The sequence below is a fragment of the Aquarana catesbeiana genome, linkage group LG05 (assembly GCF_042186555.1).
Source record: "Aquarana catesbeiana isolate 2022-GZ linkage group LG05, ASM4218655v1, whole genome shotgun sequence".
Taxonomy (NCBI): Eukaryota; Metazoa; Chordata; class Amphibia; order Anura; family Ranidae; genus Aquarana; species Aquarana catesbeiana.
This window is the reverse complement of record NC_133328.1, coordinates 538962243-538979278: the sequence shown is the minus strand read 5'-3', so window position 1 is coordinate 538979278 and position 17036 is coordinate 538962243. Positions and strand designations below refer to the sequence as shown.

Genomic DNA, 17036 nt, shown 5'->3' with positions numbered 1-17036 from the left:
GGGGGAATGTTACATGTATTAGCAAATTTAATGACACTAACAAATTGAAGCCAAACTCCAGCTCACGCTTTATAATCAGTTACAGTAAACAGTTTTTTACTTTTGGGATAAAGGTTTTACATGAATAAAAGCTGGTCATTATGGAGGTTGTAAACCTCCAAAAAAAACAAAAAACTGTAAGACAAAGGCATAATGAGCTAGTATGCATTGCATACTAGCTCATTATGAAATACCTTAGAATGAAGCCCTGTAGTGGCCCAGCACACTGCTGACATCTTTCCCAGAGTTACTTCTGGATTCGTGGGCTCCGGCACCGTGATTGGCTGGAGCTGCGATGACGTCACGCCCGGGTGCCGCTGGTCACAGCACGGGCCCTAAGGAAACGGCATGAGCAGGCAGTTCCTTTGGTGCGCATGCGCCAATGTCGGCGGCAGCGTATATAGTAAATATCTCCTGAACGATGCAAGTTTAGGAGATATTTACAGTACCTACAGGTAAGCCTTACTATAAGTTTACCTGTAGGTATAATTAAACAGGAAGACTTTACTTCCTTTTTAAGTGGTTTGTCTTATCTATGTAAACTGATACATTCTGCTGGAGGGTTTGTGCTGTGAAAATCAACAGACTTGCTGGACAGATCACCAGATGAAACTAGAAGAAAGACTAAAAAAGAAAGCGAATGCAGCCATCGCATCTAAGAATCAACAAGTTGCAATACAATAAATGTTTGCTTTGGGATCTAATACTGTGGTATTTGTTGACAAATTCGTAGAAACCATTGCGATAGTATAGAAAATGTTGCAAGTAAGAACTTGGTGGATCTGTGGCACACTTGAGAAGTATATGTGATTGTCTGTGGACTTCCCAATACAAGGTGCTGAGTGAGAACAGGGACACTCCGATGTCTGAGCCTCTCACAGGTATAGGGAGCCGCCATCTCCATGCAGAGAACCCCCAGCATAGAGCCGGCACATCCTCCATACTTATACCGGCCTTCCTCAGACAAACCGAGCAATCTGTACACACAGACACAAATCAGCTAAAAAACACCGGAAGCGGAAGCTACTGGGGGATTCCACCTTTCCAGCGCGGCCCGATGATGTCACATCGCCGTGTGTTTAACTGAGCTCCGCGCATGCGTGTTGCCCTCTTTTCCGGTGGTGAACATGGCGGGGACAGAGTGAGTAGTCCATGGCCTCTGTATAATCCTCTCCCATCCGTCTGTCAGATCGCTTCTTCCCGTCTTCTTATCTCATCAGCAATGCTGTGAGACGGTGCCGGATAGACTGTGCGCTGTATTAGTGCCGGAGGAGGGAGGGCGGTGTATGGGGGGCCGGGGATGGCTGAGGTGGTTGCGGCCTGTCAGTCTGTGATCGGGGCTCCTCTATTCATATCACTGGGAGGACGGAGCAATGTGTGTTCCCTATAGAACCCCCCCTCCGTGTATTATCACCTTCTATAATACAGGCCCAGCTTCCTGCACCCCACATACAACGAGCCGTACATGTACTGAGACATACATGTACTCCATACACCGGGCTGTACATGTACTGAGACATACATGTACTCCATACACCGGGCCGTACATGTACTGAGACATACATGTACTCCATACAACGAGCCGTACATGTACTGAGACATACATGTACTCCATACACCGGGCCGTACATGTACTGAGACATACATGTACTCCATACACCGGGCCGTACATGTACTGAGACATACATGTACTCCATACACCGGGCCGTACATGTACTGAGACATGCATGTACTCCATACACCGGGCCGTACTCCATAGACATGTACTATACATGGGGGGCAGGAGGGTGAGGGTTCCTGGAGACCCTGTAAGCCACACACCGCAGAGGAACACCTCATGTCATGTTCAGGTCTTGGAGAGAAAATGTCACCAGGATCTCCAAAAAATGGGTCCAAAACTTTAGTCAACGATCACATAGTTACGAAAAAAGCCACACAGGACCCCTTCATCGGACATGTGACCAGGTACATCTGATTAAGGGGTCCCGCGTGGCTCTGAAACTTTGATCATTGATTAAAGTTTTGGACCCATTTTTGGAGATTCTGGTGTGCTGGTGACATTTTCTCTCTTACTGTTCGGTAAGGATGAGCTCCGGCGTGTTCGCATGCTGCATGTGCCGAGTCCGCCAGGAAGTCAACACTGCGCTAATCACAGGTAGTGAGACATTTCCCGATCTCAGCCGCACATCGGGAAAACTTCTCACTACCTGTGATTAGCGCAGTGTTGACTTCCTGGCGGACTCGGCACATGCAGCATGCGAACACGCCGGAGCTCATCCTTACTGTTCGGTTGCCTCAGCACTCAATTGAAATTACAGCCATTTTTTTGCAGCAACTTGTGCGTTGGGAATATTGCATTGGATGTTCAGGTCTTGGACGTGGGCCAAAATCAATGAATCAGGATCAGTGGGTAGAATAAAATTCACACTGGGGGGCTCAGTAGGTAAAATGTTTACATTGGGGAAGGGGTTCAGTGGGTATTGTGCCATTACGGGGGGGGGGTCATCTCAGTGGGTAGAATGCCACTTAGGAGAAGGGAATGTCAGAGGATGGCATGTAATTTACAGTTTGGGGCTCAGCAGGTAGAATGCCACCTGGGGGGGGGGGGGGGGTAGGTGTCAGTGGGTAGCATGCCACTTAGTCGGGGGGCTCAGCGGGCAGCATACCACCTATGTGGGGAGGTGTCAGTGGGTAGCATGTCTTTTTAATGGTTGGGGGCTCAGCAGGTAACATGCCACTTACGATGGGTGAAGTGTCAGTAGGTAGCATGCGATTTACGGTGGGGGTGGGGGCTCAGTAGGTGATCACGAAAGGCATTGTCCACCTTTGTGATCATGTTTCATCCATATAGAGGCTGTAGCATGAAACATGGTCACATTCCCCAACCTGAATCGTGGGGGCTTCTCCCTGCAGCCTCCTATCATTTTAATTGATGCCCTCACATGGGTACATCATCAATTCATAGGATCTTTGAATGTGAAGACTAAAAAGTTCTGTCTGCCATTGTGCGGGAAGGACACCTAGATCTTAGTGGGGTATCATTACACTTGTAGTCCATGGTTTATTGCCTCTGTCACCATAACAGTAGGAATGCGGGACATGGCAGGGGCCTGTGCATTGCACCCACAACACATCGATCATGGTAGCGTTGCTCTGCAGATGTCAATGCAAACATGTAAGAAATGCACTTTTCCTTTACACTCTGAATTTTGACAGTCTTACTCATTTTTTGTAGTATAAATGGTTCTAATTGGTGTGAAATTCTTTTCATATGTGTAAATTTTGGCTATATGTTTAAAAAACACTCTTGATTGCAGGGAGAAAAAGTTGCCATCCGTTCCAGAAAGCCTTTTAAAAAGGCGAAAAGCCTTTGCGGAAGCCAAGGCCAAAAGGATCAAGAAAATCCTAGCTGAAAAGAAGGTGAGGGTTTTTAATACTTGTATGTCTTTATCAGGTCCTCATCTTGTTTTGTGTAGGTTTTCTCACAAATTTATCTTCCTAATACAAGGGGGAGATTACTAATATGGAAATCGGTAAAGTTTTTATTTTCTCATTCAGGCCCGCAAAGAAAAAAGGAAGATCATTTACAAGAGAGCCGAATCCTACTACAAAGAATACAGACAGCTGTACAGGCGTGAAGTGCGTCTGGCTAGGATGGCTCGCAAAGCTGGAAACTATTATGTGCCTGCTGAACCCAAGTTGGCATTCGTCATTAGAATCAGAGGGTAAGCTAACATAATGCTGGAAAATTAATGTTCTCCTGTTCTCAGGCTTCACAATAGACATTGGAATGTGTTATGTGATTATAGGTGCCCTCTGAAAACTGTTGAAAGGCTTTTAACTTAATCCGGTTATGAGAGAAACCTAGACTGCCACTGCTTTACTGTCCTTTTGAAAATGCTAAATGTCTTTTTGTCTTGCTGACTTTCTTGCCTTGCAGATCTTGCCTTACAGTTCTTAAAGAGGTGTTCCAGCCTGGGGGGAAAAAAAAAAATTAAGTCAGCAGCTTACCTGTCCAGGGAGCCCGTGAGTTTGGCACCCCAGTCGATTTCCGGATCGGCTGTTGGGTGCTGCCGCCATCTCCACTAAGGGAAACGGGCAGTGAAGCCTTTCAGCTTCACAGGCAGTTCCATACTGCGCATGCGAGAAGCCCTTTTTAATTGGCGCAGCGGGGGGCAACTTCGAGTAAAAAAACAGCATGGCAAGCAGAGCTACTGGAATAGTGCCTCAGACTAGTGTTGGTGTATGCTCTGATAGTAGCAGGTTAATGTAGCAAGACTGAGATTTACAAAACTTAATTTAAATCTCTAGTTATCAGTCCCATAATCACAGGACAGTACCCTAGTGGAAGAAAAACTTTTCATGGAATATATATATATCAGTGGTTTTAGAGCTTTGTTAGATGTTACTTTGGTATACTGAAGTATAATTACAAGCATTTCATAAGTGTCAAAGGCTTTCTATGCATTAACGGGGTTGTAAAGGTTCTTTTTTTATTTAATAACAAACCTGTTATACTTGCCCCCTCTGCAAGGATTTTGCACAGAATGGTCCCGATCCTCCTCTTCTGGCTCCTCTCTGCATAGAGTGCCCCCTCAGAGACCGGCATTCCAAGGGGGCGCCTTCCTGAGTCTAGCAGGACTCTGCCCCGCTCCCAGATCCGTGTCATTAGATTTGATTGACAGCAGTGGGAGCCAATGGCTGCTGCTATCATCACTCTGAGGACCCGAGACAGCGGCTGGAGCTGCTGGGCTCGTTCTCATCGCTGGAAAGATCGGGTTCAGGTAAGTAGGGGGGGGGGGATAGAATGCATTAAGGTGAAAAACCTTGGTGTTTTACAACCTCTTTAAGATAAAAAGCCTTCTGTGTGCTGCAGCAACCCAATTCCCCTCTGCCCATAGGTGTCTCAGCTGTCCAAGATTCTACCTCCTGATTGGTTGAGACACAGCAGTGATGCCATTGGCTCCTGCTGCTGTCAATCCATCAGTTAGCCAATCAGGGGAGAGGGGCAGCTACAGGTCGGGGCTCCGTGTCTGAATGGACACAGGGAGCTATGACTCGGTTCAGGTGCCCCCATAGCAAGCTGCCCCCAAATTTTGATGTTTTGTTCACCAAGCCACTTATCGCTTTTGCTTTATGGCAAGGTGCTCCATCGTGCTGGAAAAGGCATTGTTCATCACCAAACTGTTCTTCGATGGTTGGGAGAAGTTGCTCTCAGAGGATGTTTTTGTACCATTCTTTATTCATGGCTGTGTTTTTAGGCAAAATTGTAAGTGAGCCAACTCCCTTGGCTGAGAAGCAACCCCACACATGAATGGTCTCAAGATGCTTTACTGTTGGCATGACACAGGACTGATGGTAGAGGTCATCTTTTCTTCTCCGGACAAGGTTTATTCCGGATGCCCCAAACAATCGGAAAGGGGATTCATCAGAGAAAATGGCTTTACTCCAGTCCGATCCATGTACCTTTTGCAGAATATCAGTCTGTTCCTGATGTTTTTCCTGGAGAGAAGTAGCTTCTTTGCTGCCCTTCTTGACACCAGGCCATCCAAGTCTTTGGGGCGCACTGTTCTGTGGAAACCGCTGATCTGTCAGGGAGCAAAGGAGAGATCCTGTGTTTCAGCTAAGCTGAAACACGATCTCTGTTTTCCTCCAGTCTATCCACTCCCCCCACAGTTATGCTGGCCATACACTATACGAAAAATCGTCCGAAATCCGGTTATTTAGACCGTTCATTTTTCGGCCAGTTTATAGGGCACAAAAACGATAATCGTTGGGACGTTTTTGAGCCGAAAAAACAAAGGACAAGTTTGGAAATTTTTTAACGAACGATAAATTGAAAGAGTTGATATGTTTCCCATCCAAACTGTTTGCACTAGGTATATGTAAAAAAACCCAAAAAACTGATTAATTTATGTCCACTGAACGATTTATCATCATTATTATTTACATGATGGCAATATCGTTTGCTCCCACAACCGAATGTTTTTCGAAAATGGGTTCGGACGATGTTTCTTAGTGTATGGCCAGCATTAGAAAGCACCTCACAGGCACATACTTAACCCCTTGATTGCCCCTGCTGTTAACCCCTTCCCTGCCAGTGTAATTTATACAGTGATCAGTGCATTTGTTTTAGCACTGGTCCCCCAAAGCATCACTTAGTGTCCAATTTGTCATAGTCCAGCTAAAATCGCTGATCGCCACCATTAATAATAAAAAATAAAGTCCCTAAATATATCCCATCATTTTTGGCTGCTTTAACTTTTTGCGCAAGCCAATCAGTATATGCTTGTTGGATTTTTTTTTTTTTTTTTTTTTAACAAAAATATGTAGCAGAATACATATTTGCCTAAATTGATTAAGAAATTCAATTTTAAAAAAACATTATTGGGAATGTTTTATAGCAGAAAGTAAAAAAATTTTTTTTTAAATTCAAAATTGTCAGTCTTTTTATTTATAGAGCAAAAATAAAAACCGCGGAGGTGATCAAATACCATAGAAAGAAAGCTCTATTTTTTGGGGGAAAAAAGACCAATTTTATTTGGGTACAGCGTCGCACGACCGCGCAATTGTCACTTAAAGCGGCGCAGTGCAGTATCACAAAATGGCCTGGTCAGAAAGTGGGTAAAACCTTCCGGCGCTGAAGTGGTTAAACATGTTATGCTTTACTGTTCTGTGCAATGGTTTTGCACAGAGCAACCCCCTGATCCTCCTCCTTGGTTCCCCCGTCGGTGCTTCTGGCTCCTATTTTCAGAGTGCCCCTCTAACAAGCCGCTTACTATGGGGGGTATTTGTGCAGGTTTGATCCCTAGCCACACTGTGTGCTTCTGTTGACACACATGGTGCAGCTAGGCCCTGCTCCCTCCTCACAGGCTGTGATTGACAACAGCAGGAGCCAATGGTACCTGTTGCTGCATTAGAGTCCCGTGAGGAGGGGGGAGAGAGGTGATACTGTTCTTGGGCGCAGCCCTGGATCGAGGTCATGGTAATGGAAGTATATGGCGGGGTGGGCTGGTCATAGGTTTTTTGTCTTTTTTTAAAGGGGATCTTCACTGCATCTGAGCACCACAAACCAAAAACACGATTTGATTCATTTTTATTATTCAAAGCAAACTCCCCTATTCCGTCCATGTTTCTATGCTTTGTTTTGTTAAATCGCTTTGAAAAACTACCCCCTAGCATTTCTGGCCATGGCCATCTTGAGTAAGGGAAAATTATTAATGTACAGTTTACTTCCTGGATTCCATCTGGCCTTGGCTCAAGCATGCAGGAGTGTGTGCTATGCTGAGAAAACCCCTCCTCTTCTCCTGAAGATTCCTGGGATGACATCATTTGCCTAGGCCTGGAAACTAGGAAGTAACTGAAGAAATGTAAAAAAAAAAAAGTTTAAAGCCAGTAAATATGATAGAAAAAAGTATATCTAGTCACTAATACTAACATCGTAAGGATTAAAAATAATCAATGATGATTGGGAGAGAGACTTTCCACTTTAATGCACCAACTAATCAATGAAAAGAGTTGACAACCTTAAAAGCACTTGCAAAATTCAAAGGCTGTAATTGCAGAACATGGCAGTCTCTATCCCGCAACCATACTGGTTTTACCCAAAGCAATATGAAATTAATTTGTGTATTCCTAAAAGTAGTAGCTAAAGTGAGTGTAATTCCTTTCAGTCTCGTCTTGCATACAAAACTGAAACTGCCAGTACCCAAACAGCTGCTGGGTCATCCATTTTTATATTTGTTTTCACTAATTTAGATCTTATCCAGTTGAAGAAAAATGTTTGAGTTGATGTGTCAAAGTTTTGCTTATGTGTGATTCCCCCCCCCCCCCCCCCCATTTTTATAGTATCAATGGAGTAAGTCCAAAGGTTCGCAAAGTGTTGCAGCTCCTCCGTCTTCGCCAGATCTTCAACGGCACCTTTGTCAAGCTCAACAAGGCTTCTATCAACATGTTGAGATTGGTGGAGCCCTACATCGCTTGGGGGTGAGTTCCCTGTCTTGTGGCAGCAACCTCTAAAGTATAAAAGTAGTCGTCTTTTTCCAGTGTTCAGAAGAAAGGAAAAAGTTGGTAAAATGTTCATGCACACTTCTGCAGGAGCTTTCATGGGCTTCTCTGTGCCTGAATCCTAGTAGTTGGGGAACAGGCAGCAGGCAATAACCCGTTTAGGGTGGGTGCACATGCAGTTTATACGTGTGGGTTTTTTTTTTTTTTTTTTTTCCCAGCTAAAATGTATTTTTACATTATAGTAAACTAGTAAATGGGTTAGTACAGTTACTACCAACTAGCCTATTCTTTGTGTGGAATGGTATGTTTTACATATGCCAATGGCTTCATGTCTCTAGCCATTTGTGCTGCTGTTGTAGGATGGTTTTGGGTATTCCAGCAGTTTGAATGGTGGTAAACTGAAGTTTTATCTTTCTTAGGTATCCTAATCTGAAGTCTGTGAAGCAGCTCATCTACAAGAGAGGATACCTGAAGATCAAGAAGCAGCGTATCCCTCTCACTGACAACTCTCGGATTGAGAAATACCTAGGTATGCCACAATACACAATGCGACTATCCTATATAAAAGCCAATTTCCCAAAGCATCAACTTTGAAGAATTAAAGTGATTGTAAAGTTTCGCTTTAAAAAAAAAAAAAAAAAAATGTTGCCTCTTTTGTGCAGTTGGTTTTGCACAGGGCAGCCCAGATCCTCTTCTCGGGTCCCTTTTGGCTGTTCCTGGTCCCTCCCTCTTGACAAGTGCCCCATAGACCAGCAGCTTGCTATGGGGGCACCCGAGCCAAGCTGCAGCCCTGTGTCCATTCAGACACGCAGCTGCCGTTTAGCCCCCGCCCCCTCTCCCCTGATTGATTGGCTAACCGACTTTCATAGCCTCGAGCCAATAGCGCTTCGGCTGTGCCCCAGCCAATCAGGAGAAGAATCCCGGATGGCTGAGGGAATCGATCGCTGGACAGAGAAAGAGAGTAAGGGGGGGGGGGAAGCTGGGGATGCTGCTAGCTACAGTTTGGTTTTTTTTTTGTTTTTTATCTTAATGCATTAAGATAGAAAAAAACTTTTGCATTTACAACTCCTTTAAATGCAGGTCTAATGTTGTTTTAGTGTGGGAGGAAGGTGCAGTGTATGGCAGATGATTCTTTTTTAAACTAAAAAAAAAAAAAAAAAGTTTTGACTACCGTATTTATCGGCGTATAACATGCACAGGTGTATAACACACACATTAATTTTAAGATGGAAGTTTCAGGAAAAAAAATAAAATTTTAAAAAAGGAACTTTGAAGCAAAATAAGGGTCAGTGCCCATCTGCAGTCTCACCATTGCCATCAATACAGCCTGTCCAATGCCCATTTGCAGCCTCACCATTGCCACCAGTGCAGCCTCATCCATGCCCATCTGCAGCCTCACAAGTGCCATTAATGCAACCTCATCAGTCCACATCAATGCAGCAGCCTCACCATTGCCATCAGTGCAGCCTGATCGATGCCCATCTGCAGCCTAGAGGGGACAGGGAGGGGGGTGGCCCAGGAAACGGGACTTCCTTTTACAGAGGCCGCCAAGTAAACAGGAGATTCTCACTGTATGTAATCTGACAGCGCTCGTCCCGCCCCCGTCCCTGTCCCCTCCGAGGCATCTAAAATTGAAGTATTGGCGTATAACACGCACGTGCTATTTGCACCCAATTTTTAGGGTGAAAAAGTGAGTGTTATACGCCAATAAATACAGTACTTCAGATGTAGTAGTCTTTGAAAATCATTCCTCAGGGGCTTCTGTAGGCAAGTTCAAGGTGTTCTCATGCCTTTGACATACAGTATATACAGCATTATTGCAGCTATAACGTGCAGTGTGTGTGGTTTGTGTCTTTTTTTTTTTTTTTTTTTTTTCTTTTCTCAGAACATTTATGCTCCCCTCATAGCGATGGAGCTAGCATACCTATCTTATTCTTTTTTGCCAGTGGGGTGGCCCATCGTATTGATGGGGCTAATAGGCATGTGTATGGGTGGTGGAAGAACCTTTGTCAGAATGTCCTAGGATGTAATGCAATGTATACCTGCAACAGGGTTTTTGTTTTTTTTTTGTGCTTGACAATATAATTATCTTCCTCTTCCCTTTTTTTTTTTTTTTTTTTTTTTTTTTTATGTTCACTAATGCTGAAGAAAAATATAAAGCCTCCAAGCCATTTTGAATTGTTTTCATTTAAAGTTCCTGCAGCATCGCATGTAGTGATTGTAAAGTTGGAAGGTTTTCTCATCTTGATGCATTCTATGCATTTTGTAATGCTTTTTGTGTCTGACATGGTACAGATAAGGCATTAAAGCCAAACTATGGGCAAAAAAAAGTTTTCCCATGCAGTGTGGTTGTGCCTGCAATAAACAGACCAACTGCTTGTTTTGTGTACGGGTGAGGAGAAAGATTATACCCCCGATCTTTTGAAAATGGTGCTCCTCCATGGTCCAATGGTGGGCTGTTCTAATCTATGGAGCCTGCTGTGGATTCCATGACGTTGGGAACCGGCCACAACTCAAGAGCGCAAGGTTGCCACGGAGAGGTCTTAAATGGGGAGGAGCCTAGAATTGTTTTTTTTTTTTCTCCTCCAGATAAAAGTTGACCCGTGCAGAGCAGGCAGCTCCACTGCATGGAAAAAAAAATTGGCCAGAATTGGGCTTTAAGCCAGAAGTCCCCAATACATTTTCTCAAAAGTATAGAAAAATACCAGTTGATTGCAGTAAAAATCTTGTGTGTTTTAGGCCTCTTTCACACTGGGGCGGTTTGCAGGCGTTATTGCGCTAAAAATAGCGCCTGCAAACTGGCCTAAAACTGCAGCTACTGTTTCTCCAGTATGAAAGCCCAGGGACTTTCACACTGGAGCGGTGCGCTGGCAGGAGAGAAAAAAAAACTCCTGCAAACAGCATCTTTGGAGCGGTGTATTCACCGCTCCTGCCCATTTGAAATCAGTGGGGCAGCGCGGCTATACCGCGGGCAACGGTTTTAACCCTTTTTCGGGCGCCAGCGGGGGTTAAAACCGCACCGCTGGCGGCCGAATACCGCCGCCGTTTTACCGCCGACGCCCGCACCGCCCCAGTGTTAAAGGGACCCAAGTGAAATCTTAATGTGATCACCTTTTTATATTAGCTATATTCTGAACTAGAATACCCCCACCTGTGTAATTTGGGGTTCTTAGATGCACTTCAAGGGTTCCAAAAGGAAGAAGACTAACCATATATTTTATTCCAACAGGGAAACGTAACATCATTTGTGTTGAAGATCTGATCCATGAGATCTACACTGTTGGCAAAAACTTCAAGGCAGCAAACAATTTCCTCTGGCCCTTCAAATTGTCCTCTCCCAGAGGTGGAATGAAAAAGAAAACCACACACTTTGTAGAAGGTGGAGACGCAGGCAACAGGGAAGACCAGATCAACAGGCTGATAAGGAAGATGAACTAAAAGGTAATGTCTTCTGCAAAAATTCACTGGTTTTTGTAAGGTAGACAAACCTCGAGTCTGGCAGTCAGTCAAGTGTGGTAAGAAGCAGACATCTTACAGAGAAAAGGACACGTGTTTCTTGGTTCCAAATTCGACTCTGCTTGAGGAGGAGTTTACACCTCCCTGTATGGAGTGACATGAAGTGTAAGCACGGTTTACCTGAATGCACTTTCCCAAAGCAAAAACCCTTTTTTATTTTTGCCTGCTTTCTGTTTTAGTTGCTGTTTAAAACAAATGTCAGTCATTATTCTTTGAGTAATGTTGAAGTGTTAGAACCTATGCTGAATTTTGCGGTCTCTATTGGGATAGATTTTTCTGCCTCAGTGATAGATGCACACAAGCCACAGTAAAACCATGGCTCAACCAATCTGCAACTGGTGTAAATGAAGCCCAAGTTTGGCTGTCCTCCATGTCTTGTGCTCTGTGTAATCGACTTTTTTAAAAATTTTGGTAACTGAGTGATTGTCAGGTATTTTGAGATGCCATTGGAGAGAATTTCCCACACTGTCAGTTTATGCTTGCAAACAAAGGAAGTACAGCAGACTTGGGCAGGCCATAGGCGGTGCAAATTTCTTTCCTGCAACTATGGGTTGCAGGAAAAGAAATTTGCACGATTCCCCAATCATCAACACGCTGAATCCTTCCTGCTGAGCAATTGTCTGCTGGGGCGGGGGAAGCCAGGAGAAGACGTGATTATTGCTAGCGATAATCACAAGTAAATGTGGCGGGCTGGTTGTACCTAGAGGTCGACCGATATGGGTTTTTCTCTGGCCGATGCCGATGCCGATATTTAGAAATCGCAGTGGCCGATGGCCGATATGTGATGCCGATTTTTTTTTTGGGCCGATATATTAGGCCGATTTTTTTTTTTTTTTCCCCTTCATCTCATAAAATCTAACATTTAGACCCCTTTCACACTGGGGCTTTTTTCAGGCGCTTTTGGGCTAAAAATAGCGCCTGTAAAGTGCCTGTAAAACGGCTCCCCTGCAGTCTCAGTGTGATATCCCGAGTGCTTTCACACTGAGGCGATGCGCTGGCAGGATGTTAAAAAAAAGTCCTGCAAGCAGCATCTTTGGAGCGGTGTATACCACCACTCCTGCCCATTGAAATGAATGCACACCGCTGCCAAAGCGCCTGCAAAGCGTTTCGGCAGCGGCGCTTCAGGCGCGCATTTAACCTCTTCCTCGGCTGCTGCTGGGTGATAAGCTCCCCGCTAGCAGCCGAATAGCGCCGCTAAAATGACGGTAAAGCGCCGCTAAAACTAGCAGCGTTTTACCGTCAACGCATGCCCGCTCCAGTGTGAAAGCAACCTAAAGTGATACAGAAATTTTTTTTACATTTAAACATTTATTAAACAAAACAAACCTCCAATCAGTTCACTTGTATGTAGAATTTAGATTAAAAAAAATATAAAAAAAAAACTATATCTTAAAAATTAATACACAAAAACAGGTAATCAAAACTTTTGGACAAAAAAAAATGGGCTAACTTTACTGTTTAGTTTTTTTTTTTAATTTATTAGTGTATTTTTTTTTTAAATTGCGTTTGAAAGACCGCTGCGCAAATACCGTGTGACATAAAATATTGCAACAACCGCTATTTTATTCCCTAGGGTCTCTGCTAAAAAAAATATATATAATGTTTGGGGGTTCTAAGTGATTTTCTAGCAGAAAATACAGGATTTTTACTTGTAAGCAACAAGTGTCAGAAAAGATTTAGTCTTTAAATGGTTAAACTGAAAACTTCTCCACGGAGTTCAGTCTATTGATAAAAAAGAACTTGAAGAGATACAAATGTATCTTCTTATCAGACTTGGCAGGCTGCCCAGAGAAGGAGAGAAGATAACTTTCAGGCAACTTGCATTGACTTATATTACAGAAGTCATTTGCAAGTCACGGCTGAAGTTATAATCGGCCTTTTTTATCAGCACAATCGGCCGATGCCGATTAAGTAAAAAACGCCAAATATCGGCCGATATATCGGCCGGTGTTCTGCCATATAGTGTCCTCCTATCAGATAGTGTCCGCCTCGTACTGCGCAGGCGCAGCGCCTGCGCAGTACGGAGGAGCAGGAGATGCCGAAAATGCCCGAAGTTGATCAGCTGACCATCAGCTGTACACGGCGCTCGGGCACCTGTTAGCGATGGCAGTGTAAGAGAGCCCCTCGCGGGCTCGCTTCGCTCGCCACGCTTCGGGCACGGCCTCGCTGCGCTCGGCAAATATTTATTCTAACTCTATGTCCACTTGGATAGTAGGGAATGATCCTGGACATAGGGTAAGAATAAATGCGCAGGCGCCGTGTACAGCTGACGATCAGCTGTTGAACTTCGGAGACTTTCGGCGTCTCTTTTGTCCTCCGTACTGCGCCTGCGCAGTACAGGGAGGACACTATATGATAGGGGACTGAATTCGATAAGACACCGGCCGATATATCGGTCGACCTCTAGTTGTACCCAAGTTGATCTTCAATTTGGTACATTCAGCCTGCCCATACACAGTTCGAATCTTGGCAGGTTCATCAGATTCGAACAGTGTATGGCCGGCCTTATACAAGACTATTTTCTGTTAACAAATAGTAGAAGAATATTTTCTTTCATCACAGCTTGCAGGTACATAAAGTAAAGATTACTACATCACTGTCTGCAGCACTTCCTTTGTTTTGCAAGCTCAAAAGAGAAGGTGCAGGAATTAAAAAAAACAAATTGTAGGTTGATATGCAGCATCTGGCCCCCAGCAACTTCAAGCTTGAGAACTGAGCGATTAAATTCGCACACTGCCCAGTTCTCCAGTCTTCAATTTGAAGTGAGCTGGTGATTTAGTCACCAGCTTTCTGCTCTGCCCCACTAGCGCTACCTGGAGCATTAGGTTGTGCAGGGGGCGGGAGCTGCTGGCTTAGTCTTCCAGCAGGGGCTCGCTGGCCTACTGTAAAGCTGGGATCTTTCCAGAGCCTGGACCGGCTGAGTGATTTATCTATTTCTGGCCAGCATTGGATAATTTTGTGGGTTTTTTGTTTTGTTTTTTGCGGGAAGTGGGCTGACCAAAAACACAAAGCATTCCTCCATCCACACATCCATAAGGTGGATGGAAAGAATTCTCCCCCCCGCCTGGACAATGTATTCTGACAGCGGGACTCAGGCGCTGTTAGGATACTCTGATCAGTAGTGGCAGCCGATTGACATGTTTTTCCATTTATTTAACGGGCATTGATCTAAAGTTGACTTCCGTTGAAAGGGGGTGGCTACACACTGATGGAAATTTGTCTGGTCCCTGCTGAACCAGTCAATTTTTTAAATCTATCTATGCCCACATTTAATCCTCCTGACATGGCAGTTTCCCTTTGTTCTAATCAACAGAGCTGAATGCAGAAATGCCTAGGCAAGCTGATGAATTCCCTAGATAATGGGACAGTGCATTGTGTGATGCAGTTATCATTTATTTCACTATTAAGAAGTAAAGGTATATGCTAATCACATATGCAGTCGGTTATCCTCCACATGTTGCTACATATTTAATACTTCTGTGCTTTGCATAGGTTAGCTGGGACTTGTGTATTTCTAATGTGTACGTGTTTTCAGTGTTCTAATTCTAGTATATGTGCACAGATATTGGCTTTATCCATCCATTCTGACAGATACCTAGAAATGTACGATCAATAAATAGTATTACTATCAAGCTAAACTGTATATGGGTTATCCAAATTGTTGGCTTGGCATGCTTTTGTAGCCAGACAGCTACATCTGTAACATTACAGTGTGCAACAAGAAAAATGTCAGATTCTCTGCAGGTTATTTTCTGATTCCAGTGCTTTTACCAGAACATGCCAAACACACAAATGTGGCAAAAAATATGTTCTCACCATAGTGATATAGGGTGTTGGGGGGTGCATTCTACATTGTCATGTTACATAAAAATCAAGTTTGTGACATATTTTTAACTGATTAATTTCTGTATTTGCAGGTTTTCCATGGATGTTTTCCTGCCCAGTCTGTTAATAAAATCTACATACAAAGTCTTCAGAGTTGTTTTATTTTGTGCAACATATGCGAGTTCAGATATTGTGTAATAATTTTGTAGACTCTGAGCTTGATTTACCAAAACTGGAGTCTGCAAAATCTGATGCAGCTGTGCATGGTAACCAATCTGCTTCTAACTTGAGCCTGTTCAATTAAGCTTTGCCAAAAAAAACCCCAGGATGCTAATTTGTTTCTATGCAGAATGGCACCAGATTTTGCACACTTTATTGGGTAAAATGTTTGCTGCTGTTAGTCCTACATTTAAGTACAGAGTTGTCCTAAAGGAAACCTGCAGTAAGGTTTTTATTTAGGATGGTTTGTTGAACTCCTGGAAAAAAACATTTCCTGTCTTTAAAAAAAAAAAAAAATGTGGTATACAAACCAAGTTTCAAAGAAGCATATTAATGTCATACATTCTTGTTGTAGCACATGAGAATGACTGACTGCCTGGTACCTCTTGATGTAATCCAGAGTTGGTGAATAATATAATCCTTTTGGGGGAGTAGCTACCAGGGAAGTGGTAGGAGTTAAGGGTACAAATGATGGATTGGAAGGTCATATGTTTGGTTCCTGTGGCATGAGTGGTGGAAGGATGAGGTAAGAGTACCCGTTCTATAAGAGGGTTGATATGACTGATTTCTGATTGGGACTCTAAAACAAAGTTAATACTGCAGCTGCAGGAACAGATTCACAGGACTCAATCACTGTGTTTAAAATGTCCGTTCAGTGAAAAATTTATTATTACATGTTATTTTATACATAGATAAGAAAGGGGTGGTGTGAGATGTTATTAAAAAGTAACAAATAGCAATATGTTATTAAAAGCTAACAAATAGAAATATATTATTAAAAACTAGCGAATAGAACAATTGCAAAAGTTAAACCTTGAAAAGGGAGGGGGGAGTAGAGAGCGTTTAGTAGGAGAAGTGTCTGTGTGTTAGGTGAAGGTTACAGAACACATTTCAACAGTGAGAACAAAATGGATTCTCTTGTGCTTAAATGAACAGTAAAATGAATGTCCATGTCATTTCCCCCCTTTTGTTTATTTGACACCATTCTTCTCCGCGTTACGTTCAGCCGATTGCTGGTAACTCCTGTTACATTGGCGCAGAGAGACGGCGTCCTGTTCAGCTCTCTCCTAGCTTTCTCACAATAATGGGTTCATCAGGGCTGGTGGTACATTTGTTGGTACAGCGGGTAGTCACACAGAGGCATAGCCTGATGAGGAAGTAAATAACAAACATGAGAAATAGAAACATCACAATGTAAGCGCCTAGTTTCTGTAACCATGTTGCTATGCCATATAAAAAAATCACCAAAACCTCCTAAACGGGGTTCCATCCATCTTTAGCAATATCTCTGGCCTTATTCTGTAGTTCTCTTATCTTAGCAAGATGCCCTTTAATAATGTCCTCATTATCAGAAATGTATATACAACAGTCAGTGTGAAATATCTTACACATCCCACCTTGAGCTGCAGTGAGATAATTTAGCGTTAATC

General features: G+C 43.5%; 1 protein-coding gene across 1 annotated transcript; it reads left to right on the top strand.

The window, feature by feature from the left end:
- Positions 1-1053: 1053 nt before the first annotated feature.
- On the top strand, positions 1054-15534 carry RPL7 (ribosomal protein L7). Its single transcript, XM_073631803.1, has 7 exons — positions 1054-1180; positions 3357-3459; positions 3598-3764; positions 7888-8025; positions 8466-8575; positions 11276-11487; positions 15480-15534. The coding sequence occupies exons 1-6, from the start codon at positions 1167-1169 to the stop codon at positions 11482-11484; spliced, it is 741 nt and encodes a 246-aa protein (XP_073487904.1). The 5' UTR covers positions 1054-1166; the 3' UTR covers positions 11485-11487; positions 15480-15534.
- The last annotated feature ends 1502 nt before the right edge of the window (positions 15535-17036 follow it).